Raw genomic sequence first — 23,847 nt, forward strand, 5'->3', positions numbered from 1 at the left:
CACTGGTCTTTACATGGACTTACATAATAATATTCATTGCAGACATTTTTACCACTCCATGTATATTTCTTTTATTTTCACAGAGTTTTACATTACTGAAAGGTTAGTGGTATGTTTTCAGAGATTCTCACAAAATCGTGCAAATAGTAACACCTGAAAACTTGGAGGTAAAAGAACTGAACTAACGATATGGTAATCATGTCATAGAGAAAGTAGACACGAGTTAGAACACACAGTCCAGTGCCCTTCCCAACAGTAAACAATGAAGTAGAACAAAACTAATCATCTTGCAAACTCAGGCTCTACACTTAGGACACTGCAACCATCCTAACTCTGGTCAGAGAGCTGTGCTCCATTTTAGGGTATCAGACACTCCATTTTACGCATACATTTTTATAAACTGGATTGGAAAATCAAAAAACAAACACCGCAGAACCAGCACAATAAACAAGGTAGACGTTATGTAGCATTTGCTCACTTCAGATGAGCACCATGATGGTCCCTGAACTTGGGTCAGTGTCCCAGCACTGCTGTCAACACGTTGGGCTCTCTGACATTAACCACCTGTGCTGCGTTCCTGCATTTATTCAAGCACACGCTATGCTCCAGCAGTCCAGGTTGGGGAGTTAGCTGGGGAGGGAGGTGCGAAGAAAGTCACTAAGTCTTGAACTAGTAAAAAAGGGTACACGTCTACGAGGAGGGAGGAAGATGGGGGAGTTGATGGAGAAGAGCCAGGACAGAAGCAGGGAGGTGAGAACTGCATGTTTGGGGATGAGGGGAACCAGCACAGACTTGAGCCGAAGGCTGAAAGGAAAGTGACGTCAAGAGCTAAGGTGGGAGACTGGGGGGGACCCAGTGCTCCTGGGCATGAAGGCCAAGCTGAGGAAGGCTGTGAAGGGCAGGCCTTGGAGAGGGGCCACTGTGATGTCTGATTCAAGAAGATGTTGGCTGGGGAAGGACAACTGCAGCCATCCATGCCCGGGTTCACAGTGGAGAGAGGAACAATGGGGTGGAGTGGCCCCAAGGCACTGGCGATTCTGCACTCAAGACTCAGGCACAGGCCATTTCAGAAAAGTTCCGGGCACTTTTCAGAGCGAGGGCCCCAAGGGACGAAGCCCTGGATCCAGGAGTGTCTGACCCGTCTTGTTCAGGAGGCTGAGAACCAGGCAGAGGACACCTGTCGCCTGGACATGGAGGGGGCCTTTGGGTACCCAAAGCTATACTGTGCCGGGTCAGATACGAGCTGGGGACTTGGAGGAGTTAGCGGCAGCCTGTCTGGCCCCTCAAGACCCGCTCTAGTCCCATCCTGCGGTTCTGCGTATTTATCTGATGAGCCTCTTCCAGGCAGGGGGTGAGTCCAAGAGGCCCCCAGTTCATATGAGACCTCCAGCCTGAGTGGAGCAGAAGCGAATAGAGCCGCAGTACTCAAAGTGAGTTCCATGGACGCCTTGTCCTAGGATGTTCTGGGGAAATGGACTCCGTGATTAAGTACGTTTGGGAAACACTGCATACGTTATCCTCCATCTTCCCACGCACAGCGAAGGCTCTGAGCAGCCCTTCGGAGAAGAAAGTAACTTTGTTTAACCCAATTATTCCCCAAAGTACACAAAACACTTCAGGGCCCTCCAGCTGCAGGCGTCCTCCCGAAGGTGTGACTGCGGGTCTGTGGCCCCATTGCCCGCCACTGCCCCGGGCGCCTCCCGATCTGGGTGGCCAGGCACCAGGAATGCACTGACCTGCCGGGCCGCTCCACGTGCCTGTGAAGCTGCCCGTGCTGTGCCCTCTGCTGGGGTGCTCTGCTCTTGGCAATGCTAGGTCGGCTTTCGAAACCCTACTCAGGAAACACCTCGAGATGCCTACCCCGTTCCCTCCAGAAACAGCCAACGGATCCCTAAACTCTCTGCGCCTCCGTTTATTCAGATAAGTGCCTCCTGACTTCTAATCCCTTTACCGTTATTTTTTAACTGCACACAGCAGCCTGGGTGATATGCGTGTGATATTTATTTTGGCTTGCAGGTCCCTCTCCCCATCTAAGCGCCCCTTGAGGATCAGAGATGCGGAGTGCGTGTGTGCAGGCATGCACGGAGGCTGCTCGAGCCTCCTGGTGAGAACATCTTGCTGAGTGTCAAGCCTCAGTTTTAAAGAGTCCCTGCATCTTTTGCATACATTGTACCCCTAAATGCAAGCCAGTTCCTTCATGGGGCAGCTAACTGAAGGAACTGCAATTTTTCTGGTGCTAGAAGAGAAGCTGGCTGTTGGGGTTATTAAGAAGTGGCGCACGCACATACTGTGTCTTCTGGGGATTTGAAGATCTTTCTTTTTCGCAGCCTGCTGAGCACGTCCCTTGTAGCTGACTCCTCCCCCTATGCCCCGGCGCCAGCCCGTGTGCAGCTGGCCCAGTTTACACGTGGAGCTGAGCTAAATGAAGCTCCTCGGGTTCACACACCCACTCCCACCCCTGCTGCCACCATCCCCAGGGAGGCGGCCCATCCTCGGGGACAGGCTGGGACCCAAGGTGGCAGAACCAGGCCCTGACCCGGTGGAAAGCAACCCCTGGAGGCAGTTAAAGAAGGGGCCGCAGACACTCACTTCTGCTGGTCCTTCATGGTCTCGATGATGTTCCTCAGCTCCCGGACCTGTGTCCTCAGCTCCTCCACGGCCGCCTGGCTGCTGGCTGTAGGCTCCATCTTTGGTTTTCCTTCCGCGCCGAACAGAGACGGGGAGTTGGCTCTGTGTCCAACTGTTCCCAAAGAGGACGACAGGGGAGAGGGTGCTGCTGAGGACAGAGGGGCCGGCCCGCCACTGCCCGCAGCCATGGTCCCCGGCTTGGGCGGCAGTGATGCTTTGTTGTCGGACACCTGCGATGAGTGAGGACAGGGATTCAGGCTAGGGATTCGTGTGCTGCACCTCCCCGTCCTGTTTACTAAAACCCGCTATCTACGTCACTGTCCCCGCAGCCCTCCGTATACTCCACTCACTCATTCCTTCATCCACAAGCCCCCAAGGGCCTACTGGGTGCAGGCATCCCCTTATGAATTTTAAATTTGACCACCTTTCTGAACAGGTAGTTCCTGACTGGTTTAATGTACACATCCAGAGGCCCATGTACCCGCTAGGCTCTGCAAACCCTGAAGTGAGCAAAACATTTTCTTGGCCCTCAAGGAGCTTAGAACCCAGTGAGGTGCAGACAGACAGACCAACCAACACACTGTAGATGAGGGGGGAGCGTGCATGCAGGGAGGGAAGCACACAGAGCCACAGAAGTATATACAGAATACATACACAGAATATACAGAAGGGACCAAGCATCCCAGAGGGAGGGCATCAGGAAGGAGCCGACAGCCTCATCCTGGAGGAGGAGGACCAGGAGGAGGTCAGAAAAGAGTAAGCGGGGGGCGGGGGGTGGGGGAAGTTCTAGAGGAGGGAACGCGCCAGGAGAGGCCTGGAGACCCGAGAGTGAACTGCATTCACGGGAAGCCAGAACGTCAGGGGGGCAAGAGAGAGGTAGGGTGCACACAGGGGGCTTGCGGAAAGGGTTAAAAAGATTGCCTGCTGAGCTCAAGATCACTGTGGCTGCAGAAGGGCTGAAGGGCTGGTGGGTCTGGAGGTCTAGACAATTGCTAGGAGACTCTCATACAGTGAAAGCTAAAAACGGTGAGGGTCTGACTCAGGAAGCGGCCAAGAGGATAGAGAGAAGACAGCTTTGAGAGACGCGGCAATGGCAGGCTCATCCAACCAAGAGACGCAGTCCCTGCCCTCCCAGAGCAGACACCCCAAGGCCAGGAGGATGTGGTCCTGGACAGGCCCTAGCAGGTGAGGAGGAAGTACGGATCAAGGGCCATGGGTGGGGATGGAGGAAGGAGGCATTAAGGTTGACCCTTTCATGGGAGGAAGAACAGACTGAAGGCTCAAACAATGATCTCAGTTTTGGACACATGGAATTTTAGGAGCCGGAGGGATGGCCAAGGGGGAAGGCCAATGGGCAGAGCCAATGACTGAAAAAGTGAGTTGGGCCAGAGAAATCACCAGAGGAGGTGCAAGCCATGGGGGTGGATGACAAAGAATGAGAAGAGGCGCAATGATAGAACCTGCGGACGCCCCAAGTTGAAGAGGTGGAAGGAGAGCGGAGAGCCCTTGGGGACTGGGACAGAGTGCTGAGAGCGGGGATGGAGCCAGACCAGGAGAGGGCCTGGGTCATGGAAGTCCCCTGGAGGAGTTGCCAGAGGATGCTGAGAGGAAAATTAGGGGGGAGCCCATTTGGTGGAGCCAAGGGAGACTGAAATCTGATCAAGGCAGGTTAGCACCTGCATGGGACGTGAGGGGCGTGGCCTGCAAGTTTAGAACTCTTTCCAAACACTCGGCTGAGGAAAGAAGATGGGAGAAAGGGAGAGAGTGTTCGTGGAGAAGCCTCAGGAGGAGACAGGATCAAGGAGGCGTTTTGTTTGCTTTCAAAGATGGGGGAGACCCTGAGCTGGAAGGTATCTAGAGGGTAAGAGCCAAGGCTGCAGATGGAGGAGGCAGGCAGGGGAAGCCTGATGGAGAAGTGTCCTGAGGGGGCATGGAGGGCACAGGGAACACAACGGTCATGGGTGGGGGGAACAGGGGCACACAGCAGGCCTAGGGGAGGCGGCAGCTGCAAGGAAAGGTGAGATCACAGGTGGGGTGCAGTGGATGGGGGCAGGTAGTAGACAGGACATTGGGGGGTGAAGCGGGGGAGGGGAGGGAGCTGAGGCTGCCGGCGCCCAGGGCGGGAGCCAAGATGGGGCTGGGTTGGCACAGTGAGGAGGCAAAGTCTGGATTCAGGCTGTGCTACAGGGAGAAACTGGGCAGAGTCAGCCAGAAGCAGATGGGCCATCATTCCCAGCCTTTCTGCTCGCCTTTTCTCTGCCAACTTATCATTGAGGAAAATCACTTTGTGCTGCCAGGGAGAGCGATCCACCATCCTGTGCTTATTGTTAGCAGGAGTCATAGTCAGAGGGGCGAGGGACTGACATTTACGGAGCGCTGGTTACATGCCGGACGCTGGCTGGACAACTGAAATGCGATTAGTTGGCACACAGGCTTGACGGAGCAGGAAACTGAGGCTTAGGGATGTGGCTGAGGAATTCCCCAAGTCTCACAGCTCATAAGCGGCAGAACTGAGATTCAATTCCCTCCCCATCAGCTGGACCCTCAAGCCTGGTACCGTGACCGTGGCTGCCTGAGTCTGAAGATTCATGCTCTCCTGACCTGATTTCCTTCGCTTCTTTTCTATTCCCGGGTTCATACTTTTCCCCGTTTCCCACCTTGCATTCTCACGCACCTCCCGCAGCCCACCGATGTCCTCACACTGTCTGACTTCCAGGCACTTTTTGAATCAACGCTTCTCTTTGCATTTCCTACGTGACTCGCTCGCTCTCCTGTCCCATTTCAGCTAACAGGCACTTGTTATAAGCCCTCACAGACTATAGGCCACCAAATGTCCTGATCAAATTAGTTCAGGTGGAATTTCTAGAAGCAATAAACAACAAGACATGACAACTCCAGGCAAGTGAAATAGGCTAATGGGATAGAACAGTGCAAATCAGAAACGTGATGAGCCACTGCCCACCAATAGATGTCACTATAGAGACACCCTAGGGACGTCGGAGAGGCTGCAACTATAGGCATTCCTATGGTCACCAGAAAAAACGGATCTAAATCCAATTTCTGTAAATGGAAGCCTTTTATAAAGGAAGACTGCTTCAGTTTTGTGAATAATTACAATCGATCTGTTTTATAGGATCATATTTTTGCTGACTATATCAGATTTTTAAGAAAAGCTATACATGTAAATTCTTAAATCTATCAGAAGAAAATTCCACATCACCTTTGATTTCTTTGTGTGAATTCGTGCTTCGAGTGCTTTAAAAATGACTTCCATTTTCTGCTTTTAGACAGAAGGCAGCTGCTAATGTTTACAGAAAATAATTCCAATTGATGGGGTTCTCTTAGCACGAGAAAATGTAATTTTAAAATCTTACTTCACCATCATAGGACGAACAGAACTTGTACAGGGTCCCCTTCAGAAGCCACATGCAGTTGCTAAACAATGTGTTCTTTGTTCCTCGCAAGTCAATAATAAAAGAGCTATACCATCCCCTGGGCGTGCAATGAAATTAATGTTTTTAAACATTTTAAACATTAAAATGACTATAAATTTATCCTAATAAATGAATCCAAATGAGCTTTTCTTTAAGAAATCCCATTAGTTATTCAAATTCATGAACTGCCAACCATCATTTGTGACACCACCAGATTTGAACATAAAAGTCACAATCTGTGGGCAGAGGGCACAGCATTTAATATATTTAATGTAGTCTTTCTAGACACCTCTAGGTTTTTAAAGTTGTTTTGGTTCTTGTGATGGTGGTGGTGGTGGTGGTGGTGGTGGTGTGCGAGGGCATTGTGTGTGTGTGTGTGTGTGTGTGTGTGTGTGTGTGTGTGTGTGTTTGACGGTATGAAGAGGAGATCAAACCACAAGAGAAAACATGGGATTCTCCCCAGTTTTGGAGACTGTCACGTTCCTTAGGGATTTTGATTACCAAAGTAATCACTGTCACCAAAGAATAATAAAAACTTGTGTTGCCTGTTGCAATGGACTGAATGTTTGTGTCCTTCCAAAATTCATATGTGAAAATCCTAACCCCCGCTGTGATGGTATTGGGAGATAGGACCTTTGGAAGGTGATTAGGTCATGAGGGTGGAGCTGTCATGAACGGGGTTAGTGCCCTTCTAAAAGGGACCCCAGAGAGCTCTCTCACCCTATTTCCTCCATGTGAGGACACAATGAGAAGTTGGCAGTCTACAACCCCGAAGAGATCCCTCATCAGAACCTGACCATGCTGGCACCCTGATCTTGGGCGTCCAGCCACGAGAAATGTGAGAAATAAACTTCTATTGTTTATAAGTCACCCAATCTATGGCGCTTCATTTTAGCAGCCCCACATGACTAAGACATCTGTTTATCCTTGTTTGGTTTATAACTCATCATCAGAGCATACACGTAAAGGTAGGGATCCCGTGCTGTCGGGACACCCTCGCCATGGCTGGCCACTCACTTGGGATATGGTAACAGTCTTTGAAGTTTTCTTTGACGCGTCCACTCCTCTGTGTGCAAGCGAAACGTGTTCTTCTTTATCTTCTTCAGGACTTGGGGAGTCAAAGATATCAGGGCTTGAAAGGGAAGACTGGATAAAGCCAAAAGAAAATGCTCTTGTCAGAATTACACCTTAGCTGACATAGCTTTTGTTAGCATAATGCAGTGTGCCTTTCAAAGCACCTGACACTTCTATTTTGTTTGTCTCCTCATTATAACCATGAGGCAGAAAGTGTGCTATTATCTGTGTGCTAGAGAGAGTGGCAGAACTGGGACTAAGATTTCCTAGACTAGGGATCTTTCTTTCTATGGGATCCTTCCACTGATGCCCGTTGGTCATTTCATCCATGTGAGCATCTGTCATCCATCTTTTCCTGCTCAGAGCCTCTCTCTTTTTTGTAAACGTTTGCTGCCGTGTGCCAAGCACTCAGCTTGGTACTGAACTTAACAGTGACATGCCAGACATGGTCCCTGCTCTCACAGGGTTGACAGTCCAGTGGGGAAGGACACACAGGTGGAGAGGAAGCTGCCTCTAACCTGCCTCTCCTCCATTCCCTCCTGATCCTTTTCCAGAACCACCAGGTCTATTGCATAGTGAAGTGTCTAAAAGGACTTGTCTGAGAGGAAACCATTTCTGGGGGCAAAGGATCACTACCCCTGAGGATCAGTGACCAGCATTTCTGCAGCCCCAGAGAACAGCCCTGCCTGCCAGCACAGCAAGCTCAGGTCTAATTTGGTGCCTGCTGCTAAAACGCTGCCCTCATTGTTGTGGACAATCATTATCCATTTTGGATTCCATCTTTGCTAAGGTGTACTTACAGAATGGCAGCATCTCTTGGTAAAATATGGGGATAACACTCCTACTCTTTCTGCCTCGCTGTGAAGATCAAAAGCTGGATGAATGTAAACCGATTCACTGGAATCACTTGGTCAAAAATGATTACTGTACTAGAATTTCCGTATTTTAGAACAAAGCAGAGGAAAATAAGAGTTCCTGTGGCAAGGAATCTTTTTAAACGAAGAATCTTCCAGAGATATCTTTAGGTGAGCTCATATTCAGCCTTACCTCTCTCTATGCCTTCTATCCCTGTGGTGGGAAAATAGTCATATTTCGAATCACCACTTGGCACCATTATAGAAAAAAATCACACTTACAAATACTGTTTGTTTTCTTCTGTTTACTTACTAAGCAATACATATAGGGAAGTTTAAAGCAATGTTTTAAAATGAAAAGGTCTTGTTTGTTAATCTTCATTTAATCTGAAAATCCAATTACCTAGAATAACACCCGCCTCCAACCAAGCTTTCTTTTAATCTAAGCTAAACTACCTTACAATGCCTGTATCCTTTCATTTTGAGATTTTATTCCAAAAGACAGTTTCCTCCTCCATAACCTATGATTCATGAGCTGCCAATCAAAGCTTGCTCTTTGAATTTGATAAACATAAACAGCTCAAACTAGGTTGAGAGGCCCCAGGATGGGGAGTCATGACTAATGTATTTCCTCGATCGTTCCCTTCAATGGCCTTTTAGGAATATGTCCATATCCACCAATCCCATTTTGCTATGAAAAACCTACAGGTGCTAACAGGAAGAAGAGTAAACATGAATTCAATGTACATATCCATATGGGGATGGATAGGAATGAAGGGAAGCGAGTACAGTAATTATACTTCTTTAAAGCACAAATGTATCCTGTTGTTTTAAGTCCACAAGTAAAATTGTTCCATATCAAATGTCAAACTTTGAGCCACCATTGCCATAAGCTTCCTGCGGTCAGGGACCATGTACCTCTTATTCCCAGTTGCAGCCTTCGTACCTGGCACAGAGCTTAGCCTATAGGAGATGCCCATCAGTATTTGTTGAATGAGTGAATGAATCAATGTGTGCTCTAAAAGTGCAGAGAAGATGAGATGCCTTTACCAGGTCTCCCCCAAATATATACAAACTCCCAGACATGGGATGTAGGGACCAAGGGTGGGATGGGGGGTGGTAATTCAAATTTCTCTGTATTTAATTCTGATGCATCAAGGCCCTCTAGATCTTGAAAAGTTAGGAAGGATTTGGAGGGGAAACAAAAATGATGAAGGATTTATAGAGAAGATATGGGAGGTAGGATTAAAAATTTAAATACAGAGATACTAAGAAGCAATTAAATAGGCTATGCGTTTATGAGGTGTTTGGGAGGGTGTGGAGAGGTGAGAGGGAAAGGGGAAAGAAGGTGGTATTGACACAGTACTCTATATAAGAGTGAAAAAGTAAGCCACTGTTTCAAGTCTTTCTCCCCCAAAGATGGCAATACACAGATATGTTTCCTACAAAGAGGAAAAATAGGACGACTCAAACCACACTTCCAGAGCCAGTGGATATGAGAGAAGAGGTTCAAAGGAAGTGGCATTCTTTTTCTTCTAAATGATGACCCCTTAGGTAGAATTAGTAGAAAGTGTCCTGGGAAACCTGAAAAAGGTTAATTCCCTGGTATCTGGGTGAAGGTCCTAAGGCCTTAGTCCTGCATTCCCAGCAAGGACAAGGCAATTCGATACATAGAGATAAATAGACAGACAGAGATATACACACACACATACACTGCTTGCAGAAGCACCAAGATTTTTCTACAATGACATTCACTTCAGCGTTTATGATGAATGGAAGCAACATAAATGTCCAGTGACAGCGCACCGGCTAGATAGACGCTCGTATATTCCCAGGCTAGAACTCTAGGCAGCCATTCACGGTGACGTGACGGAAGGATGTGTAATGACAGGGGGAAGGTGTACAATGTAAGGGGGAAATGCAACTTCTAAAGCCACGTGTCCTGTGTGATCCCATTTTTGAAGAAATAAAGGATATACAGCAAGAGGTTAACAGTTCTTAGCTTGGGGGAACAGGATTACTTACTTATTCTATTACTTTCTTCTTTATGCATTTCGTGCTTCAAATTTGGTACAATAAATGTGTTACAGGTTTCTAATAAGAAACAAAGTTATTCAAAATGACCCAAACAAAAACTTCTATGGGTTATCCGGAGCGTTCTGACTGTTGTCTCCTGCATGACCAGGTGCCTCGTATGTTTAAAACCCATCTCCCAAAGGTCTGTGCGGGGTTCCGTGGAGGGATGCCAAGGACGGGGCTTTGAGAGAAAAAGGCTGGGCCGCTGCCAAGTGCTGTATAGTGGCAGACCCCTTTCTTTTGCTTTTTTTTTTTTTTAAGTAAAGTTCTCTTTTGTTCACAGACCAAACCAGCCTTGCTCTCCTTTCCCACCAGAAAACATGCCATTTTGTTCTTATCAATTTCATTTCGGGTTCAAACAAGAATCAGTCTGGAAGGAGAGAGAAGGAAAGTGGGACTAGGGGTTCCCCACCTCGCTGGCAGAAACACAGAGAACAAAAAGAAAGAAACACTGCTTGATTCCAGAAGACTCTCAAATCACTTCTGGTCAGCAGCGTATCTCATGACCTCCCTCTCCCAGCGTGTCCTCGAATCAGCTGCTTGCAGAACAGTCCTTAGCTAGAGTCCCCGATCTTTCCTGCCTTCCAGCTGTCAGGAAGCGAGGAGGCACTTACGGACGTCAGGGACTGGGACGGAGGCCTCCTCCCCGTGGCTTTTGGTCTGCTTGTGGTTGGGTGACTGAGCTTCTCAGTAGATGACACCACGGAATCAAACCCTTCTAGGTCTAAAACAAAAGTAAAACAGATTTTTTAAAGAGCATCAACAGGAGTAAGGGAAGGTTCTTATAACATGCCATAAGCACCTCTTTTCCTTAATAATCATCCTTTAGGTCTGGATTACGCTTCATCATTTATGAAGGCTGTTTACATCCTTTGGTTATCCCATCAACGTGATTCAAACTGAATGAAAGAAATCACCTCCTCCTCCGTCTAACAAGCTATTATGGAGGAAAGAGAAACGTGATTCTTCTTTCCCCCTTCAACAGTCAACAGCTATATTCATACATCTTTAGAAGCTACAGAAAGAGGAGTAAAGGAGGAATCCTCTTTCTTCCACAAATCCAAGTCCATTTTGGTAGATAAAACATTCTTGCAGTCACAATACAATAAGCAGTTATCTCAAGGTACAATATCCTTGTGCAAGTGAATGCTGGTCGTTGATTCCAGAAGACAAGAGAGGGCAGCCTCCTTCTCTGGCTGTACAGCAATACTCTGACCATCACCCTACCATTAGATTCTTAACCCCCTGGAGACGGAGAGCAAGCTTCTGTTTCTCCAGATGACTCACAGAGCCCCGCACCATTCTGTTTCCAGAAGCATCGCTCAATGGAGAAAATATCTTCTTCAGTCATCAGTCTGCTCACTCACTCCCTCCATTATGACTGAGCAACTACTCTGTGCCACACACAGAGCTAGATACTAAGGCTACCCCGGTGAGCACGGCAGAAACGAGCCTGTCCTCAGAGAGCTCCCAGCTCTGTGACTGACATCTCAGATGAACGGAGCATCTTTCAGCCAGATCGTCACTGCACCTGGCATGTGTCCAGGAGGAAGGCCTTTGCCTTCACTTTGCCACCTCCTTCAACAAATGATCAGGCCAAGGGAGTCACCTGGTGCTACAGAGTTCTGGGGATTTACAAACCAAGTGTAGATCTGGGTATGATGCACAGAGGGATGGCTGGCAGATAGGGGGAGACCCTGAGACTCATTACTGCTGGTGAATGGGGACACGCCATCTCTTCCTGACAGGGAGACTGCTTCATTCGCCATGCCAGGCGCTGCTTTCCCAAACCATTCCCATTCTCCCTCCTAACAGAGCCCCGGTTCTGTTTCAGGACAATGTGCCCAGCAGAGGCACGTCTGGTCTAAGCCAATGATGGCAACCCTGTTCCTCTTTGCCAGTGATTGGTTTAGAGGTAGCCACGTAGCCCAATTTGGATCACTGAGAAATAAAAGGAAGTCTACTGAGAGCCACTGGGAAAGAGATTTCCTCTCTGTCTAGAGAGAGGCAAGTGAGGCGAAGGTCATTTGTGTTGCTGCTTCCTCTTCCCTCCTGCTTGGGAAGCTGTTGTGTAAGAATAGGATGCCTGGAGCTGTGGATAGGCTTAGTGTCCTTATAAGAAGAGAAAGAGACTAGTGCCCCCTCACCCCCTCCACCATTTGAGGACACAGCAAGAAGACAGTGCCTGTGAACCCGGAAGAGGGCCCTCAACAGACACGGCATCTGCTGGTGCCTTGAACTTGGCCTTCACAGCCTCCAGGACTGTAGGAAATACATGTCCGCTGTTTAAGTTCTGTTATGACAGACCTGGCAGACCAAGACAGGCATGAATTCTGAGCTAGGTTGTCTGGGTTCAACTCCCAGCTCCACCACTAGCCGCCACCTGTGTATCTGGCACGTTTCTAGCCTCTTCCTGTTACTTCTTGCAGCAGTAGTTTTCAGCCTTTTTCCTGCCATTGTGCAAATGACTAACACATGAGATGGATGCTCTTGGAGATCTTGAGGATAGCAGAGCAAAACAAATGGAAAGAGCTTGGGTGACTGACCGCCCCAATGAGCCACTCACCAACCCTGAATGACCAAGTGTCCAGGCTTCTCACCGTGTGAAGTGAATAGCCCCCTGTTATTTCAGCTAATTTTAGTCAGATATTCTTGATTTGCAACTGAAAATATCTTAAACTGCCATAATTGCAAATATGCTGGCTCAGAACAGAAAAGATAAAAATGATGTATGTTTTTTTTCCCTCCTTATTTTGGGGAGAGCTCTTTTGTTGAGGGTTATCATACAGGGTCTGGCTGTGTGACAGCTTTCTTCTATTAATGAACAGTCAGGTGTTGCCTGCAAACTACTTCCTTTAGTGGAAATATGCAAAACCAAGCACAAGTCACTGGTCAGGACAAACCATTACATTACACCTGGGATTATATTACATGACTTTATTTCAGCGCCTGGTGAATGAATAATTATTCAACATGAACTCATTTTATCAGGGCAAAGCAACTGTAACCAAAGGTTAACTCTCTGAAGAGACAGCACAAGAAAAGTATCAGTGGTGCTCTGAGGCCGAGGAGCCAATCAGCACCCAGCGCCAGAGCGAGGCTCCTGAAAAATGCCCCATCTGGCCAGCCAGCTCAGAGAGGCTCGGGGCGGGCCTCTCTAGAGCCCGTTCACTGGCCTGACCCTCTCAGGAGCCTTCCCTTTAAGAGAATCTTATTTTCCTAAAAGATTCCCCTTGAGACCCCACCCCAGGACTCACCTCTACCAATTCCATGTTGTTTGAAATCGAAATTCCCAATTACACACTTGGATTGATGCCAAAAGCCATTATCTGACATTAATGTCCCAATTAATTTTTTAAAATCGACTTTTCTCTGATTACAGAAGTAATATGTGCACAATGCATAATTTTTAAAAGCCATAAAATGGTAACAACAAAACAAAGTCAACTATAATCTTGCCACACCGAGACGAGTACTATTAGTATTTTGGTATATTTCCCTTCAGGCTTTTTTCTATAAATAGATAGCCTAGTTCACATGATATATAGTATTTCATTCTGCTTATTTCACTAAACATTATATGCCATGACGCTAAAAATCCTTCATAAATATTTTGATTGTTGTAGAATCTTCTATTGCATTGCAATTCATGATTTAGTGAATCAATCCCCTATCGTTGGGTAATTGTTTTCAAATCATTCCCCCTCTCTCTGTTGTTGTTGTTTTTTTTTTAATTAAGGAAAAGTGCTGCACAAATATCCTTGCATGCACTCTACATCCGGTGAGTTTAGCGGGTTCCCCTGCTGGGCCCTGGAAGTAGGAATAAGGCCCAGGGCAGGGAGGTCTGCCGGTGGGGAGGTGGGCGTGAGGGGGCTGGAGGACATGAAGCACACGGGGCGGGGGAGGGGGTGTGCCAGTGCTGAGGGCCTTGGCTGGGCGCTGCCAGGGGCTGAGGCCGACCACCTAGGTCATGGCTCCATCCTGGAAACAGAAGCCAGCTCAGGAGGCAAAACCGGAGCAGGCTGAAGTGATGAAAGAACAATTAAAGTCGTGCTGGCTCCGGTTCTCCACCTTGGCTGCAGAGTGGAGCCACCTGGACAATTAAAAAAAAAAAAGGCTCCTGCCTGGATCCCACCCTGGGACTGACTGGATTAGTCTGGGGCGCCGTCTAGGGCAGGGCAGGCTCTCCGTCTCCCCAGGTTTATTAGTTTGTTAGTAGCAGCCACGTGCAGAAGCGCTGCTCCGGAAGAGGCTGGGGGATGGGGAGGGACACGCCAGGACTTGACCACGCGGAGGAGAGGAGAGGGCGCCGGGGCCGAGGGCCATCGGGTGAGCAGCAGGTGTCCCAGGGCCGGGCCCGGTGAGGCATCGGCAGCAAGGCTCCTCACAGGGTGGGTCCCCTGCCGACCTGGTGTGTGAGCAACAGAGGCGATCAAGTGGCAACCAAAGGCTTGGGTGACCACTGGTGACGAGTCAGAAACACGGCGGCTGGAGTGAGAAGGAGGCCCTCGAGGGGGCCGAGCATGCAGAGCGGGGCGGGGGAGGGGAGCGGATGGGATGGCCGCAGGCCCCCCTTAAGATGGACTCAGCACATCCCCTGGTGTGCGGGGACAGACAAGGTCGCACCCAGGAGACTTCTGCTGGACTCCATCTGGGCGCCCTCCCCACCCTCCTGGGCCCCCTGAAATAGGGAAGTCCCAGGGGGAGCTGAGGGTTTGACCACGTGTGAGACAGGGGTCTCTCCTAAATCACACTTTCGAAATGACTCAGAGGTGGCCTGGTGTCTGTGTGACGCACTTAGACTGTGAGCCCCAGGAGGGCAGGGACCCATCTTTGCGCTCTCATAGTCTAGCGCCTTCCTGGGGCAAACATGCTTGACATTGTGTGAATGAAGGAACAAATGAACAAGCCCACGAATGAACCAACTCTCTCAAGAAAGAACTCTGATTGCAGGCGTGCAGCTGCAAAACAGAGGTGACTGCTAGCGGGCACTGAGGCAGCAGCTTCGGGGTGGAAGGCAGCCTTCTATGCCAGGGCTGCAGAGAAAGCCTGGCCGGCCCAGTTCGCTTTACTGGCTGAGGTCTGCACTAAAGAGCCCCGCACGTGCTGAAGCCTGGCCGCGCTCAGCGAGCACGCTCAACCACAGCCTCCAGGACAGATGGCCCAGAAGACTGCCTCATCTCTGTCACTCAAGAGTAAGAGGAGAGGGGTTTCCCTGGTGGTGCAGTGGTTGGGAATCCGCCTGCCAGTGCAGGGGACACGGGTTCGAGCCCTGGTCCGGGAGGATCCCACATGCCGCGGAGCAATGAAGCCCGTGCACCACAACTACTGAGCCTGCGCTCTAGAGCCCGCAAGCCACAACTACTGAGCCTGTGCTCTAGAGCCCGCGAGCCGCAACTACTGAGCCTGGGTGCTGCAGCTGCTGGGGCTCGTGCTCTGTGGCGGGAGAGGCCACTGCAGTGGGAGGTCTGCGCAAGGCAGCGAGGAGTGGCCCCCTGGCTCACCGCAACTAGAGAAAGCCCGTGTGCAGCAACAAAGACCCAACATAGCCATAAATAAATAAATGAATGAATGAATAAGTAAACAAATAAATAAATAAAAGAGTAAGAAGAGGGCCGAGTCCTGCAGGGGAGCTGCACTCTTAACCTCCTCATGCAGACTCAGCTACATTGAACTTTCTACATTTGAGCTCAGAAAAAACACTTTTGGGAAACAACAGACAAAACCAAAGTGCCGGAAAGAAAAAGACACACCAAGGATGAGGTCACTTGATGAAAAGGGAACCTCAGACCTTGAACTTCGACTCACTTCTGCTTTCTGACAGCGAAGGGGGAAACTCTTCAGCACTGTAACGTAAATTTTCAGTGGCACAGAGCATGCTCTCATGACTGTGGTCGCAGTAGCTGAGATTAAGGCAGAATTTCCATGACTAACCCGTTGTGGTGCAAAGAAAATGTCCCAATTTTCATGGTAGTTTTGAAATGAATCAGGCTGAAACTTGATATGAGCTTTCTCGCCTGGCTAGGAATTTTTCCCTTTAATAAAAAATGGTTTTAATGCCCATAAGCCAATCCAAAACTCTGAAGTGGAAAATGTTGGGTATTTTTTAAAAGTTAGTTTCATAAGGATGAGAGGCCCTTGGCTTTTCTGATACTTGGAAGACAAACCCTCTACAGACATACAGGGATAATTCATGTTGGACACGGAGTCAGCTTGGAAAGGCCTTTGACTCTTCATGGCACACAGAGTTGCCCATTTTCCATGAATTTCAGTCACAGCCTATTTAGTTTAATTAGAAAATGTGGGCTCATTTTCCATCAATGGGAGGGATGGTACCAGTGACCACAGGTGACCTAAGACACATCCACTGAAAACCAGGAGAAGAAATAGTCAAAAGTCTGAGATGGCCAGCTGTCACCAAAGGAACTGTTTGTGAGCTCCTAAATGGCTCTGTTTATTTATTGTAGTTCGCTGCTCTGGGCTTGAGAACGAGTCCTAGAATGGAAGTTTCCTACATTTGAAGCCTGGCCTTGTCGCTCCCTCCCAATATCTCTGGAAACCACCTCATCTCCTGCATGTCTCTGTCAAGGATCATTAAGTCTGCTGGAACTTCTTGCTTGGAACCGCTGTAATGGATTTCTCACTCCAAGTCCTGTACCACTCCACAGGCTGGCTACCACCAGAGAGCCAGCTACCACCAGAGACCGTAAAGTGCAGACCTGAGCACGTCCCTTCACTGCTTCAGCTCCTTCCTGAGTGCCAACGAAATCCCAGTGCCTTAGCATGGCCAACACACCTCTGTCCCTTGGGTGACTTCCTCCTCTCCCCTCCCCCTCCTTTCCTCCCTTCCCCTGGAGACATCAAGGCTTGGCTTGGCAACTAAGACCTCTTCCAAGAATGCAGCCTGCACCCTAAAACTGACCTGAGCACTCCCTAGACACTCATCACACCAATCTCCGCATTTAGCACCCTGAACTAACAGTCTTTGCTGACCTATCTGTCTCCCTTACCCGCCAGGGAAGAAGCCGTGGCTCTTACCTCTGTTTTTCCCAGGCCTAGCATCATACCTGGCTTGCAGTGAGTGTTCAATAAATGATTATTGAATAAATGAACAAACAACCTTTCTGGGCTTCAGTTTTCCCACCAGAAAAAAAGGGGAGAGTTATCTGAGCTATCAGCTTTGCAGGGTTATTCTTTTGTAAATGAGAGATTATGTGAAAACCCTTTCAAATCACGCAGGTAGAATTTTGTTTTCAGACACCATTGATGGAGTTGTGGGATTTGGGAGCAGAGATTTAAGAGCAAGGCTAACTGTTAAAAAAAAAACAACCCGTGAACAAAATTTTTTTTTTTAAGATTTAAGATGACAAAACCCTAAACCCACAGGGCCGCAGGTACCTTCTCTACAATGAAGAAGCATCTCAAGGTAGTCTGGACAGGAGGAAATCTCACCCTGCATGTAAATCCTTTGACTAGCGTGGAAAACCTGTGCAGACTACAAAGATGGGCCCATTATTAGGGGTCAGTGAACACCTGTGTTAGCTGAGTCACCAACTGAAAAATTCTCATTTGAGCAATGATTAGATTCTGCAGGAAAATAAGCCCTCCAAAATGTGTATGGATATAGCAGATTTGCTGCTGCATTTTCATTTATCAATCAGGCGTGAAGTTTTCAAGACACAAGCTGCTGGGAGTAAACAAGTTTGGGCTACCGGTTGGCCACCCGACCGCTCCACCCTTCGCACGTGCGTGCTCATTCAATCCTCACAAAAACCCATGCCGCACAGGCTACTCTATTCCACAGAGGGAGAGATGGAAGGTCAGAGGTTAGACAACTTGAACAAGGTCACAATCAGAAAATGGCAGGGCCCACACTCAAATTCATGCTGGTGGAATTCTTTCCACTACAGAGCACCGGACAGACAGCAGGAACATCTGATCTTCCTTCTTATCCAACTGATAGTGAATTCTGAGAATTGTTTCTACACCAATAACAAGAAAAGATGCCAGGAAATGTAGTGTGTGTGTGTGTATGTGTGCGCGCGTGTGTGAAGAAACCACTCTATGTTCTGATAACAAGCTGCCTTTGTTCTATTTTATTACAATGTGTTTTTAAAAGGACCAAAAAGGGGGCTGGCTTCTTTAAAGAAATCTCTGGCAAGAAATGTAAGGTGTTAGGCAAGTAAAGGAGGAATGTTTGGCGATTCAGTACAAAGCAACTTTTACATGGAAACTTGTAGCTCAAGAATAAGAGAGGGAGATAGAGTTTACTTACTCATTCACTTAGTCAAACATTTATTAAATATCTACTGTGTGCCAGGCATAGTGAAAGTTCTGAGAATAAAAGTACAATCGCTTGACATCAGCACTATCCATTAAAACTTGCTGTGCAAGATCCTTTGTGACCCAGCCCCTAGAGAAGTGGAAATTAAACAAATAAACAAATGGGACCTAATGCAACTTCAAAGCTTTTGCACAGCAAAGGAAGCCATAAACAAGACCAAAAGACAGCCTACAGAATGGGAGAAAATATTTGCAAACGAAGCAACTGACCAAGGATTAATCTCCAAAATATACAAACAGCTCATGGAGCTAGCGCAATATCAAAAAAACAAACACTCCAGTTAAAAAATGCGTGGAAGACCTAAATAGACATTTCACCAAGGAAGATATACAGATGGCCAAGAGGCACATGAAAAGATGCTCAACATCACTAATCATTAGAGAAATGCAAATCAAAACTACAAGGAGGCATCACCTCACACCGGTCAGAATGGCCATCATCAAAAAATCTACAAACAATAAATGCTGGAGAGGGTGTGGAGAAAAGGGAACCCTCTTGCACTGTTGGTGGGAATGTAAATGGATACAGCCACTATGGAGAACAGTAGGGAGGTTCCTCAAAAAACTAAAAATACAACTACCATATGACCCAGCAATCCCACTACTGGGCATATACCCTGAGAAAACCATAATTCAAAAAGAGTCAAGTACCACAATGTTCATTGCAGCACTATTTACAATAGCCAGGACATGGAAGCAACCTAAGTGTCCATCGACAGATGAATGGATAAAGAAGATGTGGCACATATATACAATGGGATATTACTCAGTCATAAAAAGAGGCGGAATTGAGTTATTTGTAGTGAGGTGGATGGACCTAGAGTCTGTCATACAGAATGAAGTAAGTCAGAAAGAGAAAAACAAATACAGTATGCTAACACATATATATGGAATCTAAAAAAAAAAAAGGTTCTGAAGAACCTAGGGGCAGGACAGGAATAAAGACGCAGACATAGAGAATGGACTTGAGGACACGGGGAGGGGGAAGGGTAAGCTGGGACAAAGTGACAGAGTGGCATGGACATATATACACTACCAAATGTAAAATAGATAGCTAGTGGGAAGCAGCCACATAGCACAGGGAGATCAGCTCGGTGCTTTGTGACCACCTAGAGGGGTGGGATATGGAGGGTGGGAGGGAGACACAAGAGGGAGGAGATATGGGGATATATGTGTATGTATAGCTGATTCACTTTGTTATACAGCAAAAACTAACACAACACTGTAAAGCAATTATACTCCAATAAAGATGTTAAAAAAAAAACTTGCTGTGATGACGGAACCAGCTATATCTGTACTATCCAATATGGTACCACTGGCCCCATGTGGCTACTGAGCACACGGAATACAGCTAAGTGTGACGATTTAAATTAAATTAAATTTAAATAGCCACATGGGGCTAGTGGCAATGAAGATCTCTAACGTGATCCTACATCACACTATTTCTTCTCATATATGCTCCGTTGCTTCATTCAGCCCATATTTCCTAAGTGAGTCCTATGAGCCAGGCTCTGGGCTAGGCAAGGGGGGGGGATGCAGGGATGAACAAAACAGCCATGGTCCCTGCCCCACGGAGCTCAGAGCCCCCTGAGAGGGACAGAATTTTACAGACATAATTACAAATTCTGCTAGCTACTACGAGAGACAGGTAAAAGATGAAATTAGCAATGATAGCATGGTGACCTAATTTAGATCAGCGGAAGCGTTCTGGGAAGGGGGTGGGGCACATCCTACTGAAGTCTAGCGCTGAGAAGTGAAGAGCTTCACGTGCATCCATAGCAAGCAGTATTAAGGGGGGAAAAGTAACATTTCACTTTTGCATTCATTTTTTTTCTGATATTGGCTACTCATTTTTTTTTTATAACATCTTTTTTATAGTAATTTTTTTTAATAGTAATCTTTTATTTATTTATTTATTTTTATATTTATTTTTGGCTGTGTTGGGTCTTCGTTTCTGTGCGTGGGCTTTCTCCAGTTGCAGCAAGCGGGGGGCCACTCTTCATCGCGGTGCCCGGGCCTCTTCACTATCGCGGCCTCTCCTGTTGTGGAGCACAGGCTCCAGACGCGCAGGCTCAGCAGTTGTGGCTCACGGGCCTAGTTGCTCCGCGGCATGTGGGATCCTCCCAGACCAAGTCTCGAACCCATGTCCCCTGCATTAGCAGGCAGATTCTCAACTACTGCGCCACCAGGGAAGCCCCTATAACATCTTTATTGGAGTATAATTGCTTTACAATGGTATGTTAATTTCTGCTGTATAACAAAGTGAATCAGCTATACATACACATATATCCCCATATCTCCTCCCTCTTGCGTCTCCCTCCCACCCTCCCTATCCCACCCCTCTAGGTGGTCACAAAGCACCGAGCTGATCTCCCTGTGCTATGCGGCTGCTTCCCACTAGCTATTTTACATTTGGTAGTGTATATATGTCCATGCCACTCTCTCACTTTGCCCCAGCTTACCCTTCCCCCTCCCCGTGTCCTCAAGTCCATTCTCTACATCTGCGTCCTTATTCCTGTCCTGCCCCTAGGTTCTTCAGAACCTTTTTTTTTTTAGATTCCACATATATGTGTTAGCGTACTGTATTTGTTTTTCTCTTTCTGACTTACTTCACTCTGTATGACAGACTCTAGGTCCATCCACCTCACTACAATTAACTCAATTTTGTTTCTTTTTATGGCTGAGTAATATTCCATTGTATATATGTGCCACATCTTCTTTATCCATTCATCTGATGATGGACACTTAGGTTGCTTCCATGTCCTGGCTACTGTAAATAGTGCTGCAATGAACACTGTGGTTCATGACTTTTTGAATTACGGTTTTCTCAGGGTATATGCCCAGTAGTGGGATTGCTGGGTCGTATGGTAGTTGTATTTTTAGTTTTTTGAGGAACCTCCCTACTGTTCTCCATAGTGGCTGTATCAATTTACATTCCCACCAACAGTGCAACAGGGCTCCCTTTTCTCCACACCCTCTCCAGCATTTATTGTTGTAGATTTTTTGATGATGGCCATTCTGACTGGTGTGAGGTGATACCTCATTGTAGTTTTGATTTGCATTTCTCTAATGATTAGTGATGCTGAGCATCCTTTCATAAACATTGCTCACTACAGTCCCAAATTTGCTGTTGAAAATGATTTAGTAAATAAATAATGTATTTATTAGAAATCAGACTTACGCTATCATTCACAGGAATGTAAATAGGCACAGCCTTTTTGTAATGCCATTTGGCAATATCTATCACAAAATGTAAATGTGTACACCTTCAGATATTCCGCTTCTAGAAGTTAACCCACAGCAATGTTTGTGTACGTACAGAATGACATATTTATGAGGCCAGTGGTGTTCGAACTGTTTACCAGTGTACCTCCTAAAATAAATTTAAAAAACTATGTACTCCCCCCAACAGGTAAAGTTGACATCTAAAATTTTACACAAGTTTTAGTCACAAAGGATATAATTTCTGCTATATTCTAAATATTGATATTTTAAAATATAACTATTGCTGTCTTGAATATATTCAATATAAATTTGAATACCACAGCAATTTAATGACCGCCGCCATGCACTTTTAAAAAATCATTAATAAGCTTTTCTCTAACAGTTGGAAATTCTGAGTCATTCCTTTCCCTCTTTGAATTCATATTTCCATCATACTTCCACCACTGAATTTTATTCTAACGTAATGTTTTATGCTTTTGTTAATTTTGTCCGTTGTTAATTTTTTCATCTTTTTCTGCTATAAGAACATGTATATAAATTGAAAATTATAACTTTTTCATTTCCTGAAATCATAAGGCTCTAGGTGTAAAAATTACTTTTTTCTGGATTGAGTTATCCTTACAATTATTATTACTATGCAAATGATCAAAACATATGTATACACACACTACTCATTTTGATAAGGAATTTAATAGTATAACAAAGTAGAATTTTATTGGGCTTCTCCCACAATCACTTTATTTGTATTTGTATGACTCATCACCAGAATGACACGGTTTGGTATCGATTCTATTCCTATTTTTCATTTTATAGATGTAAGTGCCAAGAAACTTTGTTAACACAAAAATAAGTAGATAGGAATGGAAAGAATTTTGTTATCACAATGTCACTTAATTCTGTGAAGTCCTTCCAAGTTACATACCAAAAATCAGACAGTGGTCTAGCATCATCAAGAACTATTTTTAACTATCTATCAATGAACAACTCAGTGGATGCCTCCTTCAATTTTGATAGAAGCAAAGAATTAGAAACCAACCGACTTGTAAAAGGAGTTTTTGTCCAGTCAATTGAGTCTTTCAGTTTCTCAAGTCTAACACCAATCTCAGAATTGTCTCTGAGTTTGCACCAGGGGTTTTTATACCCCTGGAGTGGGCAAGAGATTGGCTGTGCCGTGTGAGGTGGGAGAGGGTGAATGGGAAAGGGGAGTGAGAAAGGAAAAGCAGCATGGCAACAGGGCTCTCAGGAGATGAGTCTGAAGAAAGAGCACATAAGAAGATGAGGCACTGTCCGTGGCCTGGGAAGTCTCCATGGTCCCCCAAGGTTCATGTCGTCCTATTTGCAGATCACTGTCCTAGGGTGATCTTTGCAGCATTGCTCCTAGTGAATTGGTTACAGTAGAGTCATGCAATGGAATATCATGTAGCCTTTAAAAGTATAAGGTTGATCTACGTGACTTATGTGGAAAGATGTCAAACATACATTATTTAGTACAAAAGAACAAGTGTGGACTAGAACTGTATTGTATTAACACGATCACATTTTTAAAACATCCAACCATCCATCCATCCATCCATCCATCCATCCAACCATCCATCCATCCATCCAACCATCCATCCATCCAACCATCCATCCATCCATCCATCCAACCATCCATCCATCCATCCAACCATCCATCCATCCAACCATCCATCCATCCATCCATCCATCCATCCATCCATCCATCCATCCATCCATCCAACCATCCATCCATCCATCCAGTCACAGAAAGACTTCTAAAGGTGTGTACAACAAATTAACAGTGATTACCTCAGGGAGAGGCTGAGATACCAGGGGACTTTCACTTTCTAACTTCCTGAGTTCTTTCATTTTTTGAAAGTGAGCACCTTTTCCCTTTGTAATTGGGGGGTGGGGAGCAGCTCTTTAATATAAAAAGCCAACTAAGCAAATCATATGAAACGATATCCGATACAGCTGTCAAAATCTCAGCTGATTTATGTTACATGTTCAAGAACTTTCCTATTTTCCAAGAACAGTAGTCACGGTAAGAATGTAGGTTGATACTTGGTTCTTCTCTCTATCCGAACTGCAGCTGTACCAACTACAACTCAGAAAGCACCTGTTTTGTCTCAGCCACGCCACACCATGTCTATATTTTACAACAATCCTCTGAGGTAGGTGGGCATTAGTAACTAACCCTGTCATAAAGAAGAGGA

At 46.5% G+C, this 23,847-nt stretch overlaps 1 protein-coding gene and 1 long non-coding RNA gene across 9 annotated transcripts in view; one reads left to right on the forward strand and one right to left on the reverse strand.

Annotated features, from left to right (window-relative positions):
- The window catches only part of LOC309620021, a 601,726-nt gene that overhangs the window by 475,365 nt on the left and 102,514 nt on the right, over positions 1-23,847 (forward strand). The gene's annotated exons all lie outside the window — the stretch shown is intronic.
- The window catches only part of SH3KBP1 (SH3 domain containing kinase binding protein 1), a 337,377-nt gene that overhangs the window by 2,639 nt on the left and 310,891 nt on the right, over positions 1-23,847 (reverse strand). For all 8 annotated transcript variants that reach the window (XM_082375630.1, XM_082375635.1, XM_082375631.1 and 5 more), the window contains 3 exons: positions 10,681-10,790; positions 7,080-7,208; positions 2,590-2,858 (listed from right to left, as the gene is read on the reverse strand). In XM_082375630.1, the coding sequence (XP_082231756.1) occupies positions 2,590-2,858; positions 7,080-7,208; positions 10,681-10,790 (508 nt within the window). The remainder of the gene's footprint in view (positions 1-2,589; positions 2,859-7,079; positions 7,209-10,680; positions 10,791-23,847) is intronic.

The sequence above is a fragment of the Balaenoptera borealis genome, assembly GCF_965194805.1.
Source record: "Balaenoptera borealis genome assembly, chromosome: X".
Classification (NCBI taxonomy): Eukaryota; Metazoa; Chordata; class Mammalia; order Artiodactyla; family Balaenopteridae; genus Balaenoptera; species Balaenoptera borealis.